The 16909-nt window shown below is 41.4% G+C and overlaps 1 protein-coding gene across 5 annotated transcripts in view; it reads right to left on the reverse strand.

Moving 5' to 3' along the window:
- Nucleotides 1-16909, reverse strand: part of GBF1 (golgi brefeldin A resistant guanine nucleotide exchange factor 1) — a 106405-nt gene that overhangs the window by 11032 nt on the left and 78464 nt on the right. For all 5 annotated transcript variants that reach the window (XM_051617562.1, XM_051617561.1, XM_051617560.1 and 2 more), the window contains 16 exons: nucleotides 16060-16228; nucleotides 15668-15879; nucleotides 14990-15088; nucleotides 14397-14591; nucleotides 13863-14049; nucleotides 13277-13417; nucleotides 12639-12727; nucleotides 9298-9500; nucleotides 8699-8822; nucleotides 8268-8393; nucleotides 7590-7672; nucleotides 5209-5445; nucleotides 4175-4268; nucleotides 1184-1360; nucleotides 616-680; nucleotides 393-516 (listed from right to left, as the gene is read on the reverse strand). In XM_051617562.1, the coding sequence (XP_051473522.1) occupies nucleotides 393-516; nucleotides 616-680; nucleotides 1184-1360; nucleotides 4175-4268; nucleotides 5209-5445; nucleotides 7590-7672; nucleotides 8268-8393; nucleotides 8699-8822; nucleotides 9298-9500; nucleotides 12639-12727; nucleotides 13277-13417; nucleotides 13863-14049; nucleotides 14397-14591; nucleotides 14990-15088; nucleotides 15668-15879; nucleotides 16060-16228 (2325 nt within the window). The remainder of the gene's footprint in view (nucleotides 1-392; nucleotides 517-615; nucleotides 681-1183; nucleotides 1361-4174; nucleotides 4269-5208; nucleotides 5446-7589; nucleotides 7673-8267; nucleotides 8394-8698; nucleotides 8823-9297; nucleotides 9501-12638; nucleotides 12728-13276; nucleotides 13418-13862; nucleotides 14050-14396; nucleotides 14592-14989; nucleotides 15089-15667; nucleotides 15880-16059; nucleotides 16229-16909) is intronic.

Below are 16909 nucleotides of genomic sequence, written 5' to 3' on the forward strand. Positions count from 1 at the left end.
CCTGATGTGTGCTAGACAGATTTTAACAGATAAGTCCTCTGTCCACATCCTGCTCAAACCCCAAGTTCAGATTTTGTTGGCACCATACACCTTAACACTGTATTGGAAAGGAGTAGTCATTTGTGAATTTATTAATTTGTCTTCAATTATAGGACTGTGATGCCAAGGGCAGATCCCAGCCTCTTGTGAATAATCCTTTCTGGTTTCCTGTGTTACTACATTTGTGCATGATGACACATAGGACCCTTTAGCTCTCAATGCAGGTATGTTCCTCTGTAGTTTCTTTTCATTCCCAAGTCCTCTGGATGCATCATTTTAAGCTTCTGTTGCTGTTACCCACATAGTACTGTCACAAAGAACAAAAGCAGGTTCCTTTACAGCCTGCATGTTACCTTTATGCACTCCAGAGCCACCCGCTTTGCTTCCTGTGTCTCTGTAGATGGCCCTCTCATACCAGATTGCTCTGTCCCACTGAGGGTTAGCCAGCTAACAAAACTCAGCACTGTGGATTCACCACTGCAAATCAGAAGACACCAAAATCAGTGAGAAAACAAGAAACATATTATTCTCCGGCTTTGGCATAAAAAGCTGGAGAACCACTTTAGCACCACTCACCGGTTAGATGGTGTCTCCTCACGTTGCAAATAGATTTTGCCATTAGGATCAACAAAGTCTTCAACCTGGAAGACAGACCACAACATGTATACGATGATCAGTTGTCTAGTCCTTTGTAGCCTTCCCATTTGACACCGTAAAGTTTCACATAGTGATGAAACACCACACCAATCACTTGTGGGTAGGCAGTCAAGCCCAGCTCTTTGCCCCCTCACCCTTTCAGTAAAGTGTCACGCTCATCTGGCACTACCAATGCTGTGCTCTAATATTTCATGCCTATAAGCATGTCCCTCTTCTGCACAATAGTAAAAATCTGTTCAAGTAAAATGAATGCTGGAATTTTTCAAGTCCAACAAAAAATAAAACAAGAAAAATGAAACCCTATGAAAGAAGGTAGAGCCTGCAGATAACTTAAACATTACACCCTTTGCAGGCTTTCTAGCTCTGTACATGCTTTACCAAAGCCAGGCCTTTGCAAGAGAGGTCTCCTTGTCTTTGAACTGGTTCTGTGGAAAGCCGTGTTCCCACTCCCATACTCTTCAATTACCCACAGACTGGCTATTTTTACCTCCACCATGGCCTTGGGCAGCAGCTCTGCTCGGAAAAGCTGTAGCATGGCCTCCATGATGTTTTTCCAGCCTTCTCGCAGAATGTCACCATGGCGATGGGCCAAGTGAAACACAGTCTTTGCTGCAATATGGGCCTTGGGATTACTTCCAAAAACAGTGGGCAGGTTCTCAATAGACTGTAGGAAAGAAAAGGGGGTGGCAATCAGTCAGCAAGAGATGTTTTCTTTTCAAAACAAATTAGGGCAGACTGTTCAGAACCGGTTACGGGAAAGACAACAATTCTGTGTATGATGCTTGGATAACTCCTCAGCTCATATTCACTTTGCAGAAAAACAAGGACAAGGCTTACCTGATACAAGCTGAGTCACTGAACCACCTAGCCATAAGGTCTCCAAGAACAACAACAATACAGAACATTTTGAAACTGCTTGCTGAAAACTCACTAACACTAGTTTATTCTACAATGGAAACACATTACAGGATCAAATCCTTCCACAAAAAGCACCGTATCTCCTCTGGAAGGACCAATTACCCTGCTCTACTGTTAGAGAAGAAAACTATGGCCAAAAGCATTATTGACTTACTCCTACTGCTATTTAACAACAAGATTCAAAGTAAGAGTGATGAACCCTGACATACAGTCTCTGCCAACAACTGTTGGCTCACAACACACACATAGCTTTTCAAAATATAAAAAGTGTGCTAAGCCATTTAAACCAACCAAGTACATGCGGCCAAACCAAGAAAACACCCAGTGAACATGTAAGATAGTATCAGACATTGTAACATGCTCCATGTTTCTGCAGTTAATTAAGCTCACTGCAATGGTCCTTTTGATAAGGGATGGGTCTTGCCATTCTCTTGCTTATGTGGACAAAACCCATACTTACTCCTTTATCAAGAAAGGAGACAGAAGATGGGAGATAGGATGCACTGAAGATGTGGTTCTTCCAACCTCAGATCTTAGGTTCAGAAAAACTAGCTATAGCTTCAGCCAGACTGCTGGCAAAACTATTATCAAAATGGGTCTTTGATCTAGAGTTGAACTCCATTAGAATTGCCAGTCTAGAACTCTAGCAGAAATGTGACAACTGATTGGTTTTTTTCTGTTGTTTCTCTGGGGAAGCCACGTGAATACATACATCACTGAAGTCTCAGAGTGCAAACAGCAATATGCCTGGTTTTACACTGTGGCAATAAGCCACAACCACCAAATTAAAACACACAGGGGTTTTGCTAATACTTATACATGGAGTATGAGTCTCAATTATGGATCAAGAAGTGTGGCACTTGCTCTTCTAAAATCACTTTATCCCCCTTCATGTTCTTTTCCATTCCTCTTTCAAACAAAGTGGCCATGCACAGCAATTGCAATGCCTGAAGGGGATGCCTGATCACCAGGATGATCTGACCTGGGAAATAACTATCAGCTAAGTGACATTTTTATATTCTTCCTTTGCTTTTTAACAGTTGCTTTGTCTCCTTACCCCCTAAAGACAGCCCCTCCTCCCCTTCCACCAGACTGTCTCTCAAATATTTGTTCAGTTGTCATACTCCCCTACTGTCTCCAAGCCTTACAAGAATTTAGGACAGCAGAAAATAATTGGTATACTTGGAATCTGGCCAAAGATAAAAACTCACAGACTTCTTCAAATCCAGAAGTCCCTGGTTCTAAGTCATCATAAAAAGACATGCTTGATTAATTTACACAGACCTTGGACTGCTCCAGATTCCAGTCTCACAACTAGATGGGATGCAGCTGGCAACAGCTGGTACCTCTGAGGGCTTAGTCTAGTTACTTCTACAATGTAAATCTGTGTCAAACAGTTGTTTCATGGCAGACATTCCTCTGTGTTATCTATTGGTAGTCTCAAGGTCTAGTATGTCTGGAGAGGATCAAGTATTTAATATTTACTATTGTAAGCTGTGGAGGAAGAATCTAAAGTAACCTTAATGCTTGGGATTTCTTTGCCTTTTAATAGCCAACCTGGTACTTTTTCACTGCTACCAATGCCCGAAGGCAAGTGATACAAAACACCCAGACCAAATTAATTTCCCTGCAGCCTAAACCCATTAACTGGATTAATGTACAGGACTGCACCCTTTCTGCTATCCCTTCACAGGATTTAAAAAAAATCACCTATCTCAGCCCTTTTACTCCCAAGCTTTCAGACCTGAATGTTCTTGTTTCCCTTTCTGGTATATGTGGCAGTTCTACTCTCCTCACTGTGGGTCTCACACTGGTTCTCCAAGCAATGCTGTGAGATTCTTTGCAAGTTCTGATCCTTCAAAGCCATTGCTGTCATCTTCCCCTTAGCACAAAGAATGGTCTATCAAACAAATTGGGGAAAAACAGGCTGATACTGTAAACACACATATCTGGGCATAAAAAGCTCACACCACTCACTGTACCTTGAATTTATTCTCACAGTACAATCCATGAAAAAAGTCTTTAAGGCTTGCCAAAAGCAGGGCTAATAGCTGATCTTATTACCAGACTTGACACACCAACTGACAACTCAAAGCATCTGTTCTTCTAAGCCTTTATGCTAGGTTTCTAACCCTTTATGCTACACATTGGAAGAACAGCTCACAAAACAGTCTCTCTTGGCACCAGATAAGCCCTATAGCTAAATATTCCATAGCTGAAAGGCATAAACTTGCTTGGGATCATTGATGATCACTGTCTTGATCACAGGGAGATCTATGTCTCCTTGGATCAAGTAGCTGGAATAAAAACTTGTACATCATGGCACTCTGCTCTGCACAAACTGCCACTTGTGAGTGAGCAGAGGGAAATTTGTGTATTTGAACCTGTCCTGTGGAAGTCCTACTCCATTACACTCTTTCCATCATCTCCTCCACAAAACTTTGGGCACAATATCTACAGACACTGTGATAACTAAAATAAGCAAATATTACTGCTTAACAGAGGAAGAGAGCTCTGATATATTAAAAGCCATGCTGCCTTCCACTCCTTGCAAACTTACCTCACTGCTGAGAGCTGTAAACTTGCAGAGAGAAATTATGAGATTGTCAAATACATCACTAAGGCCATAGTGAGCAGAAATCATTGCACATTTTCTGGGGAAAGACGAAAACAGAAAATAATGTAGTAAGTCAACACAGACAAGTCTGTATACAGGACAGCAAATCAGAGAGCTTTTCTGTTGACATTTTAGATGTTCCTCTCCATCCACTCATAATGAATGTTGGTGTACAGAAGTTTACTGTTATCTCAAATAATCTCAATACTCATCTATAGATCCTGATATTTGCCTGTGCTAATGCAAGGATCACTTTCAAGAAGTGAGTCTAAACAGACAGACCACTTGCACCTGAGCCAATACTCTAATCTCTCGTCTTGACATAGGAGAGTTGCTGAGATTGACAGTAGTGTTGAAGGTCTAGTTTCCAAGAGATCATGACTACAGCAGTATATTAACAGAGCTTTATTAACGGAGCTCTAAAGCTGTGCTTAAGGCACCATTTGGTCTGGATCTAAGCATGACCAAAGACTGTTCCAACATAGTTTCTCACAGATAGCAAGTGCTCTGAATACTGGTCATCTGGGAAAGAAAAAAAAAAAGAAAAGAAAAATCACTCAGTTCAGCCACAACTACGACCTCATACACACAAAGAGGTTTTGTTTATATACGGGGATTTTGCAAGCATCACCATACAAGTAAAGAGTGACTTTCTCCCCTTACTTCTAAGCAGCACAGCTACGTCAACAGGTCTTTTAAATGTAACCAGGTTGGAGTTAACAATACATATCCTTGGCATTTTGATTTATTGCAACACAGCACTCAAGCCAAACAGTGAGCAGCAACCAAGAGAGGCCAAGATGGGGTGAATCAATACAAATGACAGAACTAAACTAGAGAACTGTAGGTCAGAATAAAATGCTCTCCAATTTCTAGGAAAAGTAACACTTGACATTCACTGTGATTTCTCCAGCAGGTAAACAGGAGACAACAGCCACACTTTAACTCCTCTTCCTCCTCATGTATGCAAGAGTTACCTGAAACCAGAGATAGCCTTCTGGATGATGGTTTCTTCTAGGCTCTTGTCGAAAACGTAAGAAAGTGCTGCAATGGTTGGCCCCCATGTCATGGTGAAGAGATCATGGTCATAGCTTCCAGGAGGCACATGGAGAAATATTCCCTCATCACTGACACCACGATGTAGCAAGACATTCCAGATATAGTTCTCCTTCACCAGGCCCGTCTGTTCTTCTGGCATCACTATCTCATCATTTCTACAAGGAAGGAAGGCGGAAAGGTTGAATTTTTCATTCTGAGCCAAGCCTAACATTTACACAGTGCCTTTCATTATATAGTCTCAAAGCTAAGTGATAGCTACTCTGGAGTGATTTTGCCAGCTCCTGAAACATTCTATCTTCCTAGGCCTGCCTGCTTCCCATGCCCCTCTTTGATAACCTGGATATAAAATCTGGAGGCTCTCAGCAGCACCCAGCAGCAATTGTGTAAGGACAGTACTGAAGCAGCAGCTACCTAACACTACAATTGCAAAATGCAAGACATACTGCAGTTATATAATGGGAAATTTTGGACAGCACACTGGGATAGCTTCCCTCCTGCAGCCCAGCTCTCAGCCCATTAGAGTGCTCTGCATATCTCATTACTCCCAGAAAAAAAAAAATAAAACTGTTATACTTTAGACAACAGTAAGCATAAGTATCTTTAATAAGAATAATGCAAATATTAATATATGCCAAAATCAAGTATCAGAAAGGCAAGTAGTAGAAAATTTAAGATAAAACAAGAAACCAAATGTATGATGTGTGATCCATAACCAGGACACCACAGCTCCTTACTCTAACTGGATTAAAACCATACAATAAGAAAACAACTGTGATTAATGCCAAGCAGTACTAGCAAACCCAGGTTAAAACATATCAAGTTCCAATACTCCCTAGACATGGGTAACACTGCACAAGAGATAATCGTCTGCAGATGAACAACTAATTGAACAAGAGTCTTAAATCTACTAAGACTAGCAGATTTTAACCAATCTGAAAAGTACAGGTCTTTATAAAAAAACCCCTCCTGATTTATGCATAAGAAATAAGCTCTTCTCAGTTTCAGGTGCCTGCATATTTTGACAATAATTTCTGAGGTTATATAGAAAATACTTTTGCAATCAATAGCCTATTTTTCTAAGAACCCATATTTGACTAATATTAACAAAAGCAAATGAATGGGTTTACTTGGAAAGTCTCAGGAAACTGTGGTCAAAAGTGAAATGCTGAGATCCTGAAAAGATCGTGCAGTATTATGTACAGATTAGAGTCTAATGTTTTTATCTCCTAATTATATAAAGAAAACAAACAGGTCCTCAATCTCAACTCTAACACTGGGGCAATGTGAGATGGAGCAATACGGAAATAATACAGCAATTGTTTTAGCCATAGAACATACTGAAAAAGCTGAAGTATCTGGTGAAGGGAGGATAAAGGGGAATAGACAGAAGCAGTAGATAACTGAAAGAAAGATATGAGGATGTCCTCAGGGTACTACTCAATAACAGCAAAAGCACCCTCAGGGGAGAGATGCCTCTCAAAACCAGAGTTCTATTTGAAAGCTACAGCTACCTCCTGAAGAATTTATATTCAGTACAGGCAGCATCTCCACCTCCCTGGAGAAGGCTCAAAAGGGAGGGTCAGCCTAATCAAGCTGCCCTGCTTCCAGCCTGAGCCACTGCAGATTGAAACCAGCTGAGTTTGAGTCGCATCCTGTCTCCTCAGAAATGTAATCCTCTCAGCTTCAAATTGGCTGGGCCTGGATTTACTGATAGGATAGATTTCTGAGTTCTGTGCCCAGAGCTAGTCAGTGCACAAAATAGCCTCAGCAATCAGGAATTCTCCTCAAACACTGGTCAGTCTGTCAGGAGCTTTAGGGGTGGCAGAAGAGATTGCTGGACACAGTGGACTTGTATAAAGAGCTCAAAAGCAGACCATAAGAAACTGAGACCTGAACATATTATGTCAGGGCACCAGTGCTGTCCTGGGAATAAGATACTATCTCTAGCACTACATAGAAAGTTCTAAATAAGTCTAAAGGCCTGGTTTGGAGAACACAGCCTTCTTAGATACAGCACTTCACATGTGCTGGTCTTGCTCAGCCATTCTTTCGCACTTTGATAGAAGTAATGTATTTTTACATTTTAGCTTCAGCTCTGTGGATTAAAATACCATAGCAAGAATCCAAATATATAAATCCAGTGCAATCACTGTGACAGCCTCGTTAACCACAGCTCCACATGGAGCTGAAGGTTGGTCTGAGGTAAACAGGTACATGATTAGCGAGTCTCTCTCAGTACTCAGACCAAACAACTCTAGTTTGCTCTCTGCATACAAGGAGATGACAGGCTGATTCTTACTTGATGGCATGGTACATGTCTTCCAGTATGTCCTGTTCAAAGTCTTTGCCTCCGTTCACACCTTTCAGGTTCTTCCGAAACTCCTGAAAAAAGTTACACCAGTGTTGATTACTAGTATCTCCAGCTTTAACTGCTTGGTGAGGATCGGTTCTCCACTTGTTTTCCATGGGAACAGAAGATTTTCCTGCACTCTTCAACAAGTGGCCTCAAAGTTCAAAGACTAAATGTTATTCTTAGTGGCAGTGGAGTGCAGCAACCTCTGTCTCTGCTCACAAGAAAAGAACAGAGACACAACATAACGTGGGCTTAGCTAAGGCTGGACATCAGAACAACAGCTCTGTACCACTGCACTGACACTCACAGGACTTGGACTCCCTAGAAGCCCAGAGCAGTTGAACAATCTTCTCATTCCTACTATGCCTTAGGATACAGTTTGCTCAAACACACACAAGCCTCTTGATGAGTTTGGCAAGTTGTCTGCTAATCTCATACTTCTTCAGACTGCCCCTTGCCCACAGCCCCCCTCTCCAATGGTATTCACTGCTGCACACCAGCTTATTGTGTACATGAGTGATGAATGCCAGGGAAAAAAAATAAGAGAATGCCACTGAGATAAAAGCAGGTACTACATTGCTATCAAAACCAGAGAAGAGAGGTGCCTACAATAGTAAAACCCACCTCCAGAGTCATTGGGACGTTCTGCTTGCGGACATTATGGTTGTGCTGGTCAGTGTTCAGCATAATAACCGCGTAGGCCAGGGCAAAGCAGGCATCACTATTAGCAAATGGGGACCCATTTGATTTCTGAAAGGCAAATGCACATACAAATTAGTCCTACAGGAACTGCAATACCAGTGACCAAAGACAGCCATTTTCTTACTCACAGTACTGAATCATCTCTGGGACAAACAAAAACCCCAGGCTTTGGCTCAAACTTCCAAAAAGCAACCCAGAAATCTATGTGCCATTGCCATCTCCTCTAAAACAACAGCTGCTGCCTGCAGGACACAGTAAGCTTATACAGGCAGTCTGATCTGACATGTCCATCACAGCAAGCAGATGCACAAGAAAGAACATAGTTTTGAGCTTTCTGTCCATGAAGTACATACTCTCCAATGTTCTGTGAAGGCCTCCAACAGTCTCTGTATTACAGGTGCTTCTCCTGGCAACCTGAAGGCCTCTAGATAAAGTCGTAAAGCTTCATCCAGCCTCAAACCTTGGAAGTTGAAAGTCCTGCAAGAAAAACAGAATGCAATGAGAAACTGAAACAGGATGGGAAAGGTAGGATAAACTTACTGACTACAGTCTTGTTTGTTTTACCATAAAAATACCAGATTTCACAGAGAACAGACAGTAAAGAGGGGAGGGTGAGAAGAAATACACCACGAATAAGCAAAAAAACAATACAAGACAGGCAACAGTCCTACAGGTCATTATATATGTAATCATCTCTCCAGTCTTCACAGAGACTGGCCCTACTGAAAGGAACTCAAGTATCATACTATTATGTCTATCTACTGTTATATCTCCCTAAGATGTTACCACAGGCAAGAGATCCACAGAATTAAAGCATGGGGGTACACAGAGAATCAAGCGATACAAATCCAATGCCTCCAGGAACTACTGTTCTACTGCTTTTTTTTTTTTTTATCACTGAACTCTTATCTTTCACCCCTTTTTGATTAAAAAGATACAGAAAGATACTCACCCAACAAAGCTTTCCAGCAAGTCTATGTTCTTACGGTCACTCACAAATTCCCCAATCATCTTTTTGTCCAGGCGAGGATTTTCCCGTAGCCACCTGGCCACCTCATTGTTGTCAATGGGGGTAGCAAGAAGGTTCTTCTCCTGCAGAAACTGTATCCCTTTTTTTGGCTTTTGGTTGAACTGCTCTGTGCCAGTTATCAGGAGCTGAGGGAGATATTCTGATCATTACAAGCTTGAAGTGCATTTCTTATTTAAATTGTTCTTGGCGTTTAAACCAAAAGCAAGGTAAAAATAGATCAACCTCAGCATGATCAAGTTTACTGTACTGTGTAATCCAGTGAGAAGCCTAATAAGGCCAGAAAAACCTGCATTCATCACAAGGATTCACTAACAAACACTACTGGATACAGCCAGCATGAGCTGCTGTCTTTGAAAAGCTTTGACATTTCACTCAGCAATTAGCTCTGCTACCCCAAATGCTTCACCTGCTCTAGTATGCCAACAGAGCAAAGGAAGGTTCTTGAAGAACTCCAGACATGTGGCAAGATCAACTCTACCCAGTTACAAAAGCAGCACTGCTCCATGCCCTCTTCTGTTCCCTTCAGAACAGACTCTACCTCACTGACAGGAGACATGCAGCAAGAATCCTTGGCACTTATTCAGCAAGTGCAAGGAAGAAGTGCTGCAAAAGCTTAAACTAAGAATCAGAAAACATTCTGCTACTGAGACATGGTCCCAGGAATATCTGGCATTCCAGCATGACAAGGCTCTCTGCAGGCTGTGAAAAGCAGGTGGATTTTTGGTTTTGAAGGGAAGTCAACTACTCTGGCCTGCTTGATTCTTACTTTAGGAAACTAGACAGTACCATTCTAGTTATCTAAGAAAGGGTTAACTGCATGTTCTTGGTGGTGTTCTGAAAAACCAAAAGCACAAACAATTGTATGAACTTTACTAAGGCATCAGAATAAATGTCAGTTCCCTGTTAGCTCCTATCACGATCAAACTGCTAGCAATGACCTAGTGAACTAAATTCGTGACCACCATGATTACTAGCTCCCCTGGGTTTCTCAGTACCTCAGAAGTCTCCAGCTCTCTGTTTTCTGCTTCCCCTGCCTGCGTCAACATCCTCAAATTGCAGTGAAACACAGACCCTGGAAAGGCATGGAGTGCACAAGGACCCAGTGAGGGCATAAAAAAAATAACCATGTGCTGCCCCAGCATAACAGGCCTGAAGGGACTCCACGACACTAACAGCACTTCTGTTCAGCTGTAAATTCTGCAACCCAAGTCCTAGGGTATTCTACAGACTGGTTATACTTAAGATGTCCTGAAAGGAGACCAGACTGCTGGCAGTTTGGAGTGCATTTATAACAATGCCAGTCTTAGCTTCTTCTGAGCTTCTGGTCATTGCCTTTGGAAGCATCAAATAAAACTTTCCACTTTATGCATTATTTGTTTTACGTTTTTAATTAGGTTTCTTCTCCTTCCAGCTGTGGTAATCTTTAATACTTCAGAGGTTAAAGGAAGAAGAACATACTGGTGTCATGTCAGCATCAACATTACTTAAGCTGAATGTTTTGTGTGCCCTGTTTACATGCTCAGAATGAAATAATTGGCAGATTTAGGGTCAGGAAAGGATTTTCCTCGGGCATACTGACTGAGTTTTATTAACAGCTTTCTGCTGTCTGCTGCAGTGTAAAGCACTGCCCTTTTTCTAGGGCCACCTGGAACTTCCCTTCATAAACTCTCAGCCACTGGCAATGCTCTTGATTTTTTCTAACCTTGTTTTCCAGCACAATAAAGCTGGAGTATCATCAGAGGTTTCTAGTTAAAACAGCTGAAGCACTATGCAAGCTCCCTCTCAACAATGGACTTTCACAAAAAGGCCATCAGCAAAGCTGCCATGAAAGACAGATTTAATGCAAAGCAAAGGATTACAAAAGAAACAGTAACTAAATCAATATTCATTTCTTAGAAATTAGCTAATGCACAAACTTGGTGGTTCCTTTGAAGACTGTGCTGACAACTGCTTCCCCTCTCTGTCCCTGTGCCTCAGGAAGCCAGTTAGCATTATCCCACTGCAGCACTGTGTTTTAAGTAAAGAATAAAGTTCCCAAGTACTACAGCAGACTTCCTAAAGAGAAACCAATGCCTCAAACTACATTCAGACCCAGAGACTACCAGAATGGATCCACTATACTTTCTTCATTATTTTTGTTTAAGTAAGCTTAAACAAATATGACCACCACTTCCTTATATGTATGTAAAATGTAAAATAAAAACACCTAAGCTGGACACAAGTCAGAAATCTTTTAGTCAAGTACAAATTAAAAATCCTCTTTACTACCAATAAGTCATTCAAAGGCATTAATTTCTTTTTCCACTAAATCATCTGGCTCCTTACCCACACAATTACAATGGCCAGTCATGTTTCATCCGGAATATGTGTCATTTTCATACTAAAAGTTAGTAATCTCCCACTTCCTAAATAACCAAACTACCTTGTGTATGTTTTGCAAAGAGGACGAAATTTGTACAAAGAGTATCTGTGAATGAAAAGAAAACCAACACAAAACAAGCCCCCCCCCCAAAAAAAAACAAACAACCCCAAAACAGTCTCATACAACCCACAGGGAAATTTTATATCATATTAATCCACTGTCTCTGGAGATGAAAAACCAGGCCAGTACTTGATGTCTGACACAAGACAGCAGATAATATAAAGCCATCTGCATGAAGCACCTGTGTAAACACTAGAACTAGACTGGAACCACTCAGGGAATGGAGAAGCTGTACAAGGTTTAGATTATAACTCGGATGAATGAGGTTCAAAGAAATAGACATCTAGACAAAGACCAGCTTTGCCACAATCAACACAATATTTTCAGTTATCCTTATGATAAAGCAAATGTGGCAACAAACAAATCAGCATAGCAGGCTAAACTGGTGATTTTTACTACTGGCCTCTTGGTACACTCCCCATTTACAACTTTGAGTAGGGAATTTGACCTTTTTAATGAAAGTACCTGGTTATCTCCATATAATGCAAACTAGATCCAGCAACATTCCCAGTGAGAAATCAGATTGATCTAACTCACAAATTTTGTACCACAAAATTTCCGCAGTGCTTCTTGCAAGCTTTAGCACAACTAATCCAGAACAGATAATAATCCCTTGCTGTCTCTGCAGAGTAGCAGGATTTTCTGAGACTGACTACTTAATTCTTATAAGCAGAGACTAGAATTCAAAATTTCAGAGATATGACCAATCATGAAAAGCCTACACGGGATGGGTAAACAAAAAACACGGGAAAATCCATTTTTAGTATATTCTAAATCATACCTTCTTTTTGTTCTTAATCTGCATAAGTTCCTGAGGGCTTGGAAGAATACAAGAAAATCGAGTAGGCTTCCTGGGGATACTCTTCTCAGCTAGAAGGACAAAACATCATTAGAGTCAAACCTATCCCCAGAGTAGCACTCAGCCCACTATCTTGTCCCACCATAACTTTCAGTCATGGAGTCTTGCTGCAATGTGGTACCCTGGAAATGGCAGTCACATCCTACTATTCAATTAGTACACTCCTCCCACCCACGTTTTCTTCAGCATAATTACATAGTGGCTTCTTGTCCTAGACAATTTCACAAAATCACAAGATTTAATCTTCTGGCAATTCTGACTACCCTCATTACTGATCCCCTGGGGAGCCCTTGACTACCTTAAAAATACAAAGCACTGGTATGAATTTCACACACTTTTGCCCAAAAGTAACCCACCAGATCTAACCACCTCCAGAAGAAATCCAAGAGCTGCTAGGCATATATCACACATGTATAATAAACAAATATTCACCATATAGCTTTTTCTAACTTTGAACACACAATAGCTACAGTAGTCTATAGTACGGCAGAATCAGTCAGCAATGTCAACACCATTCCCAGCATATATACTGAGTGTCAGGGTACCATGGAGACTATTACCTCCCTCACTTCCTCCTTCCAATTCCATGCAGCCCTCCTTCATCTGGTCAGCCATAAGGCACCCACTGGTGGGAGGACATGCCCCAGCTGGCTCTGAGACTGCACTGGAAGATCTTCCCTCACTGAGTGCTCTATCATTATCTGTGGAAGTTAAAAAAAACAACAAACAACAACAAAACAAAAAACATCCCACAGATATACCAACGAAACCAAGGAAAAAGCTAGCAACAGAGAAATAAAGAACTGATCACTCTGAACTGAACATGTGCTTATTCAAAGGAGTTGCCCCCAGTAACAGTGATTCCTCAGTATTTTGTCTACATGAATTCCACAGCATAACCTCTTTATGTTGTAACTGCCAGTCTTGACATAGCCTTTATGTAGAGCTTCACATGAGGACCACATTTTGATATCTGTAAATGTTACAAATACCAAGGCTATTAACATCAGTGTGAAGTTATAAAACACATAACAAGAAGACTAAACATATTTTTAAGTAGCTTACTATGTCAGCTACTAAAATGAGATCTGCAAGTCTAGCACAAGACTAAGCTTAATATCAAAATATCAAAGAAAGGGATCTCACTACTGCTTGTTTCTTTGGTGCTGTTCACGGTTTCTGGGCTGGATTTGACAATTTCCTTCTCTTGTTGATGTATGTTACTCAGCACTTTGGCCTGGCAATGTGCCTCAGTGCTATCAATCACTGTCAGCAGTGCTTCCAGAGATAGCAGATGGACAGTATACAGCTGTCCAGAAACTGGGAAGGCATTCTGGAAAATAAAATAGAAGTGTTAGTAAGCTTTCATGCCTCTCTCGCCATAATGAGGGAAGGAAGTTTCCTGCAGAGCTTGGGGAAGCGTAAGATATACAAGAGAACCCCCAAAACTTTTCACACAAAGCTCTCTAACATACAAGCGATGGTTTATCCGCTCTGACATTCTAAAAGCAACATGACTATTCTTTTCTCTTCTGCTTCCAAATGTTAAATGGCCTTCTTCATCTCGATAGATTACTCACCCCGAATCTTTCGACACTCCCATTAAGTTCTGCCCCAGCGCTCACCCTGCTCCCCGGAGCCGAGATCTCGGCCCCCCGCTGCCCGCCCGCCCTTCAGCACCTTGGAGAGCAGCTTGGTGAGCTCCTCGAAGAGGTTGGCGCAGTAATAGTCACAGTCGTAGTTAATGTAGAGCTCGGTCACAAAACTGGGAATCCTCCACAGCTGAACAATGGCTTCCAAAGCCATCTCCTTCATCTCGTAGGGCATCTTGGGATTTTCCACAGTGATTATTTCCATCAGCTTCTTGACATACATCTGGCAGAAACACAGGGCAGCTCAGTTTAAGGAAAGAAAAAAGAAAGCTGGACAGTGAATAGCTTTGAGGACTACTGAAACAGATTTAAGCTTCATCTTCTCACAGGACACTCCATATTTAATGAGGGCTTATTCTGAAGGAGGCTGTGGAAAGGTTTTAAATAGTTCTACTATTCAGTGCACCTGGATGTACCATTTTAAAAAAACAGTATGAAGGCAGGCAGTACGGAACACCACAGACATTTTATTATCCAACAAGAAAAGGCCAACAGAACCCACTGAGTCACTTATACAAAGGTAAATTGATATTTAGACTGTATCTTACTGCCTAGCTATATGCATTTAAGTGAAGTCCAAGGAACTATTAATAGCCACTCAGTGATACTCAAAAAACTCACCTCCAGCTGGAATTTCAGATGCTCTCTCATACTCTCAAAGAGAAGAAAGCACACCCTGAGGGAGGTCGCATACAGATTGAGGCGTTCAACACTCAGTAGCTGAACAAGAAACAAAAAAGCCTTTAAGAATTACAAAGGCTAGCAACTATTTGCTGTAAGTAGCAGGACTGTGGCACTGCAGGCATCACTTAGAGCAACCTTGACCCTCTCATAGCAACGGCATTTCACAAAACAGTCAACCCCGACCTCCCTGTTTGCTAGTAAGGATAAATACACTTTATTCCCTTTCACGTGTGGTAGCACTTTTCCTAATACAACTTTGTTCTTTTGCCAAAGGTTTTTTCCAAAGATTCTGCCTAGTAATAAGCTGGTAACTTGCATCCACAATTACCTCAAAACTCAATTATATCAAAACGCAATGTTTTCCCACAGTAACAGTTCACTTGGATCACCTTCATCTTTCTTGGCTCTGGTCTGAAGACAATAACACACAACGACCTCTCCAGCTTTGCAACAGCACTGGTTCACTGGTGCAATTCAAAACTCACACTGCAATGCAGCAAGAGAGTTTACTTCAAGAATGAGACCTGTGAATACTAAATTCTAATAGACTCTTTGATGCAAATTAGTATCTGATTCCCCAGTGCCATGTGCCATGGCAGCATAATGCAGACTCACTTGAAACAGGTGCCGGCACAACTCCTTCTTCACAAGGCCCAACAGGGACTGGCAGTTTGCGATGGGTGCTGACTCCAGGGCAACAGTCAGCAGCTGCAGCCCCATGTGGATCATCACCTCAGAGTTGTGGCGGTCATGAGGGTTGGTGAGTGAGATAAGAAAGCGGAACAGTTCTCTAATACATGGTAGTCCATATGGGACCAGAGCTGCTCCTAAAGGAAAGAGATTAGCACTCTTAATTTTGATTTTGCTTTTTGCAGATACCTAGTAAGTGTTACAAATGAAATGGTTACAGACCAGCTGAGGAACAGGAGCTAATAACCCTCTTAGCAGAAAGTGAAACAGAACAGTGGAAAGGAGAAAGGACTTCAGCAACATTGCCCACCTCTCACCTTCTTTTTGGGAAGACTGAGTAAAACGTACTCCTCGGGGATTTACATAGTCCATGTCATGAACTGAGGCAGAGTCAGAATGTTCTGCTACAGATGTACACTCCTCTAGGACCTCAGGGATAGACTCGATGGATGCTGACTGGATCTTCTCCTCCCTCAGACTTGTATTCTTCATTCATACCAGTCATTTGAGAATGCAGGAAGCAAAACAAGAGTTAACAAGCACTAGACAAGCTAAAAGAAAGGCTTATTTGTTCATGGTTCGTTCACAACTATTAAAACTATACAAGTCACTTATGGTACACAAAGAGGAAAACAAAATTTAAGTGAAAAGAGTGCCTCTAAATCATCTGCAGTCCTCTTTGCCCTTTCACTTCCATCTAGTTCTTATCTATTTTGCATAACTCCAGGATATGAGACTGAGGACTTTATTTTGCCAATACTCCTAAAACCCATAAGTTCTTCCTGCTCATTTTTTGCCTTTATATGCTACATAATTTCAGTGACTGTTTCTATCTATGCCTTCGTGGCATTTTTACCATTCAAAATATCTGCAGCTTTGAAAGGCTCCTTGTAGCTCTAATCCATCTTCTCAACAGGATTACTGTTGCAGGTGAAGAGGAGACAACGCAGAAGAAAACTTACTAACAAGGGCCTTAGTTCAGGTTAGTTACATTTCACAGCAACAGCAATGCACATGAAAAAACACCAACAGCTTAATTTCTACAAACTCAAGAAGAATTGTTCACTAGAGGAAATCTGCAGAAGAACTCATTTTACTGTGTTTCCCTCTAACAGTTTCTCCTTTAATTAAGGTTGATGATATTGGCAGGAGTACAAGTAGATATGT

Source organism: Apus apus, chromosome 4 (assembly GCF_020740795.1).
Source record: "Apus apus isolate bApuApu2 chromosome 4, bApuApu2.pri.cur, whole genome shotgun sequence".
Lineage (NCBI taxonomy): Eukaryota > Metazoa > Chordata > Aves > Apodiformes > Apodidae > Apus > Apus apus.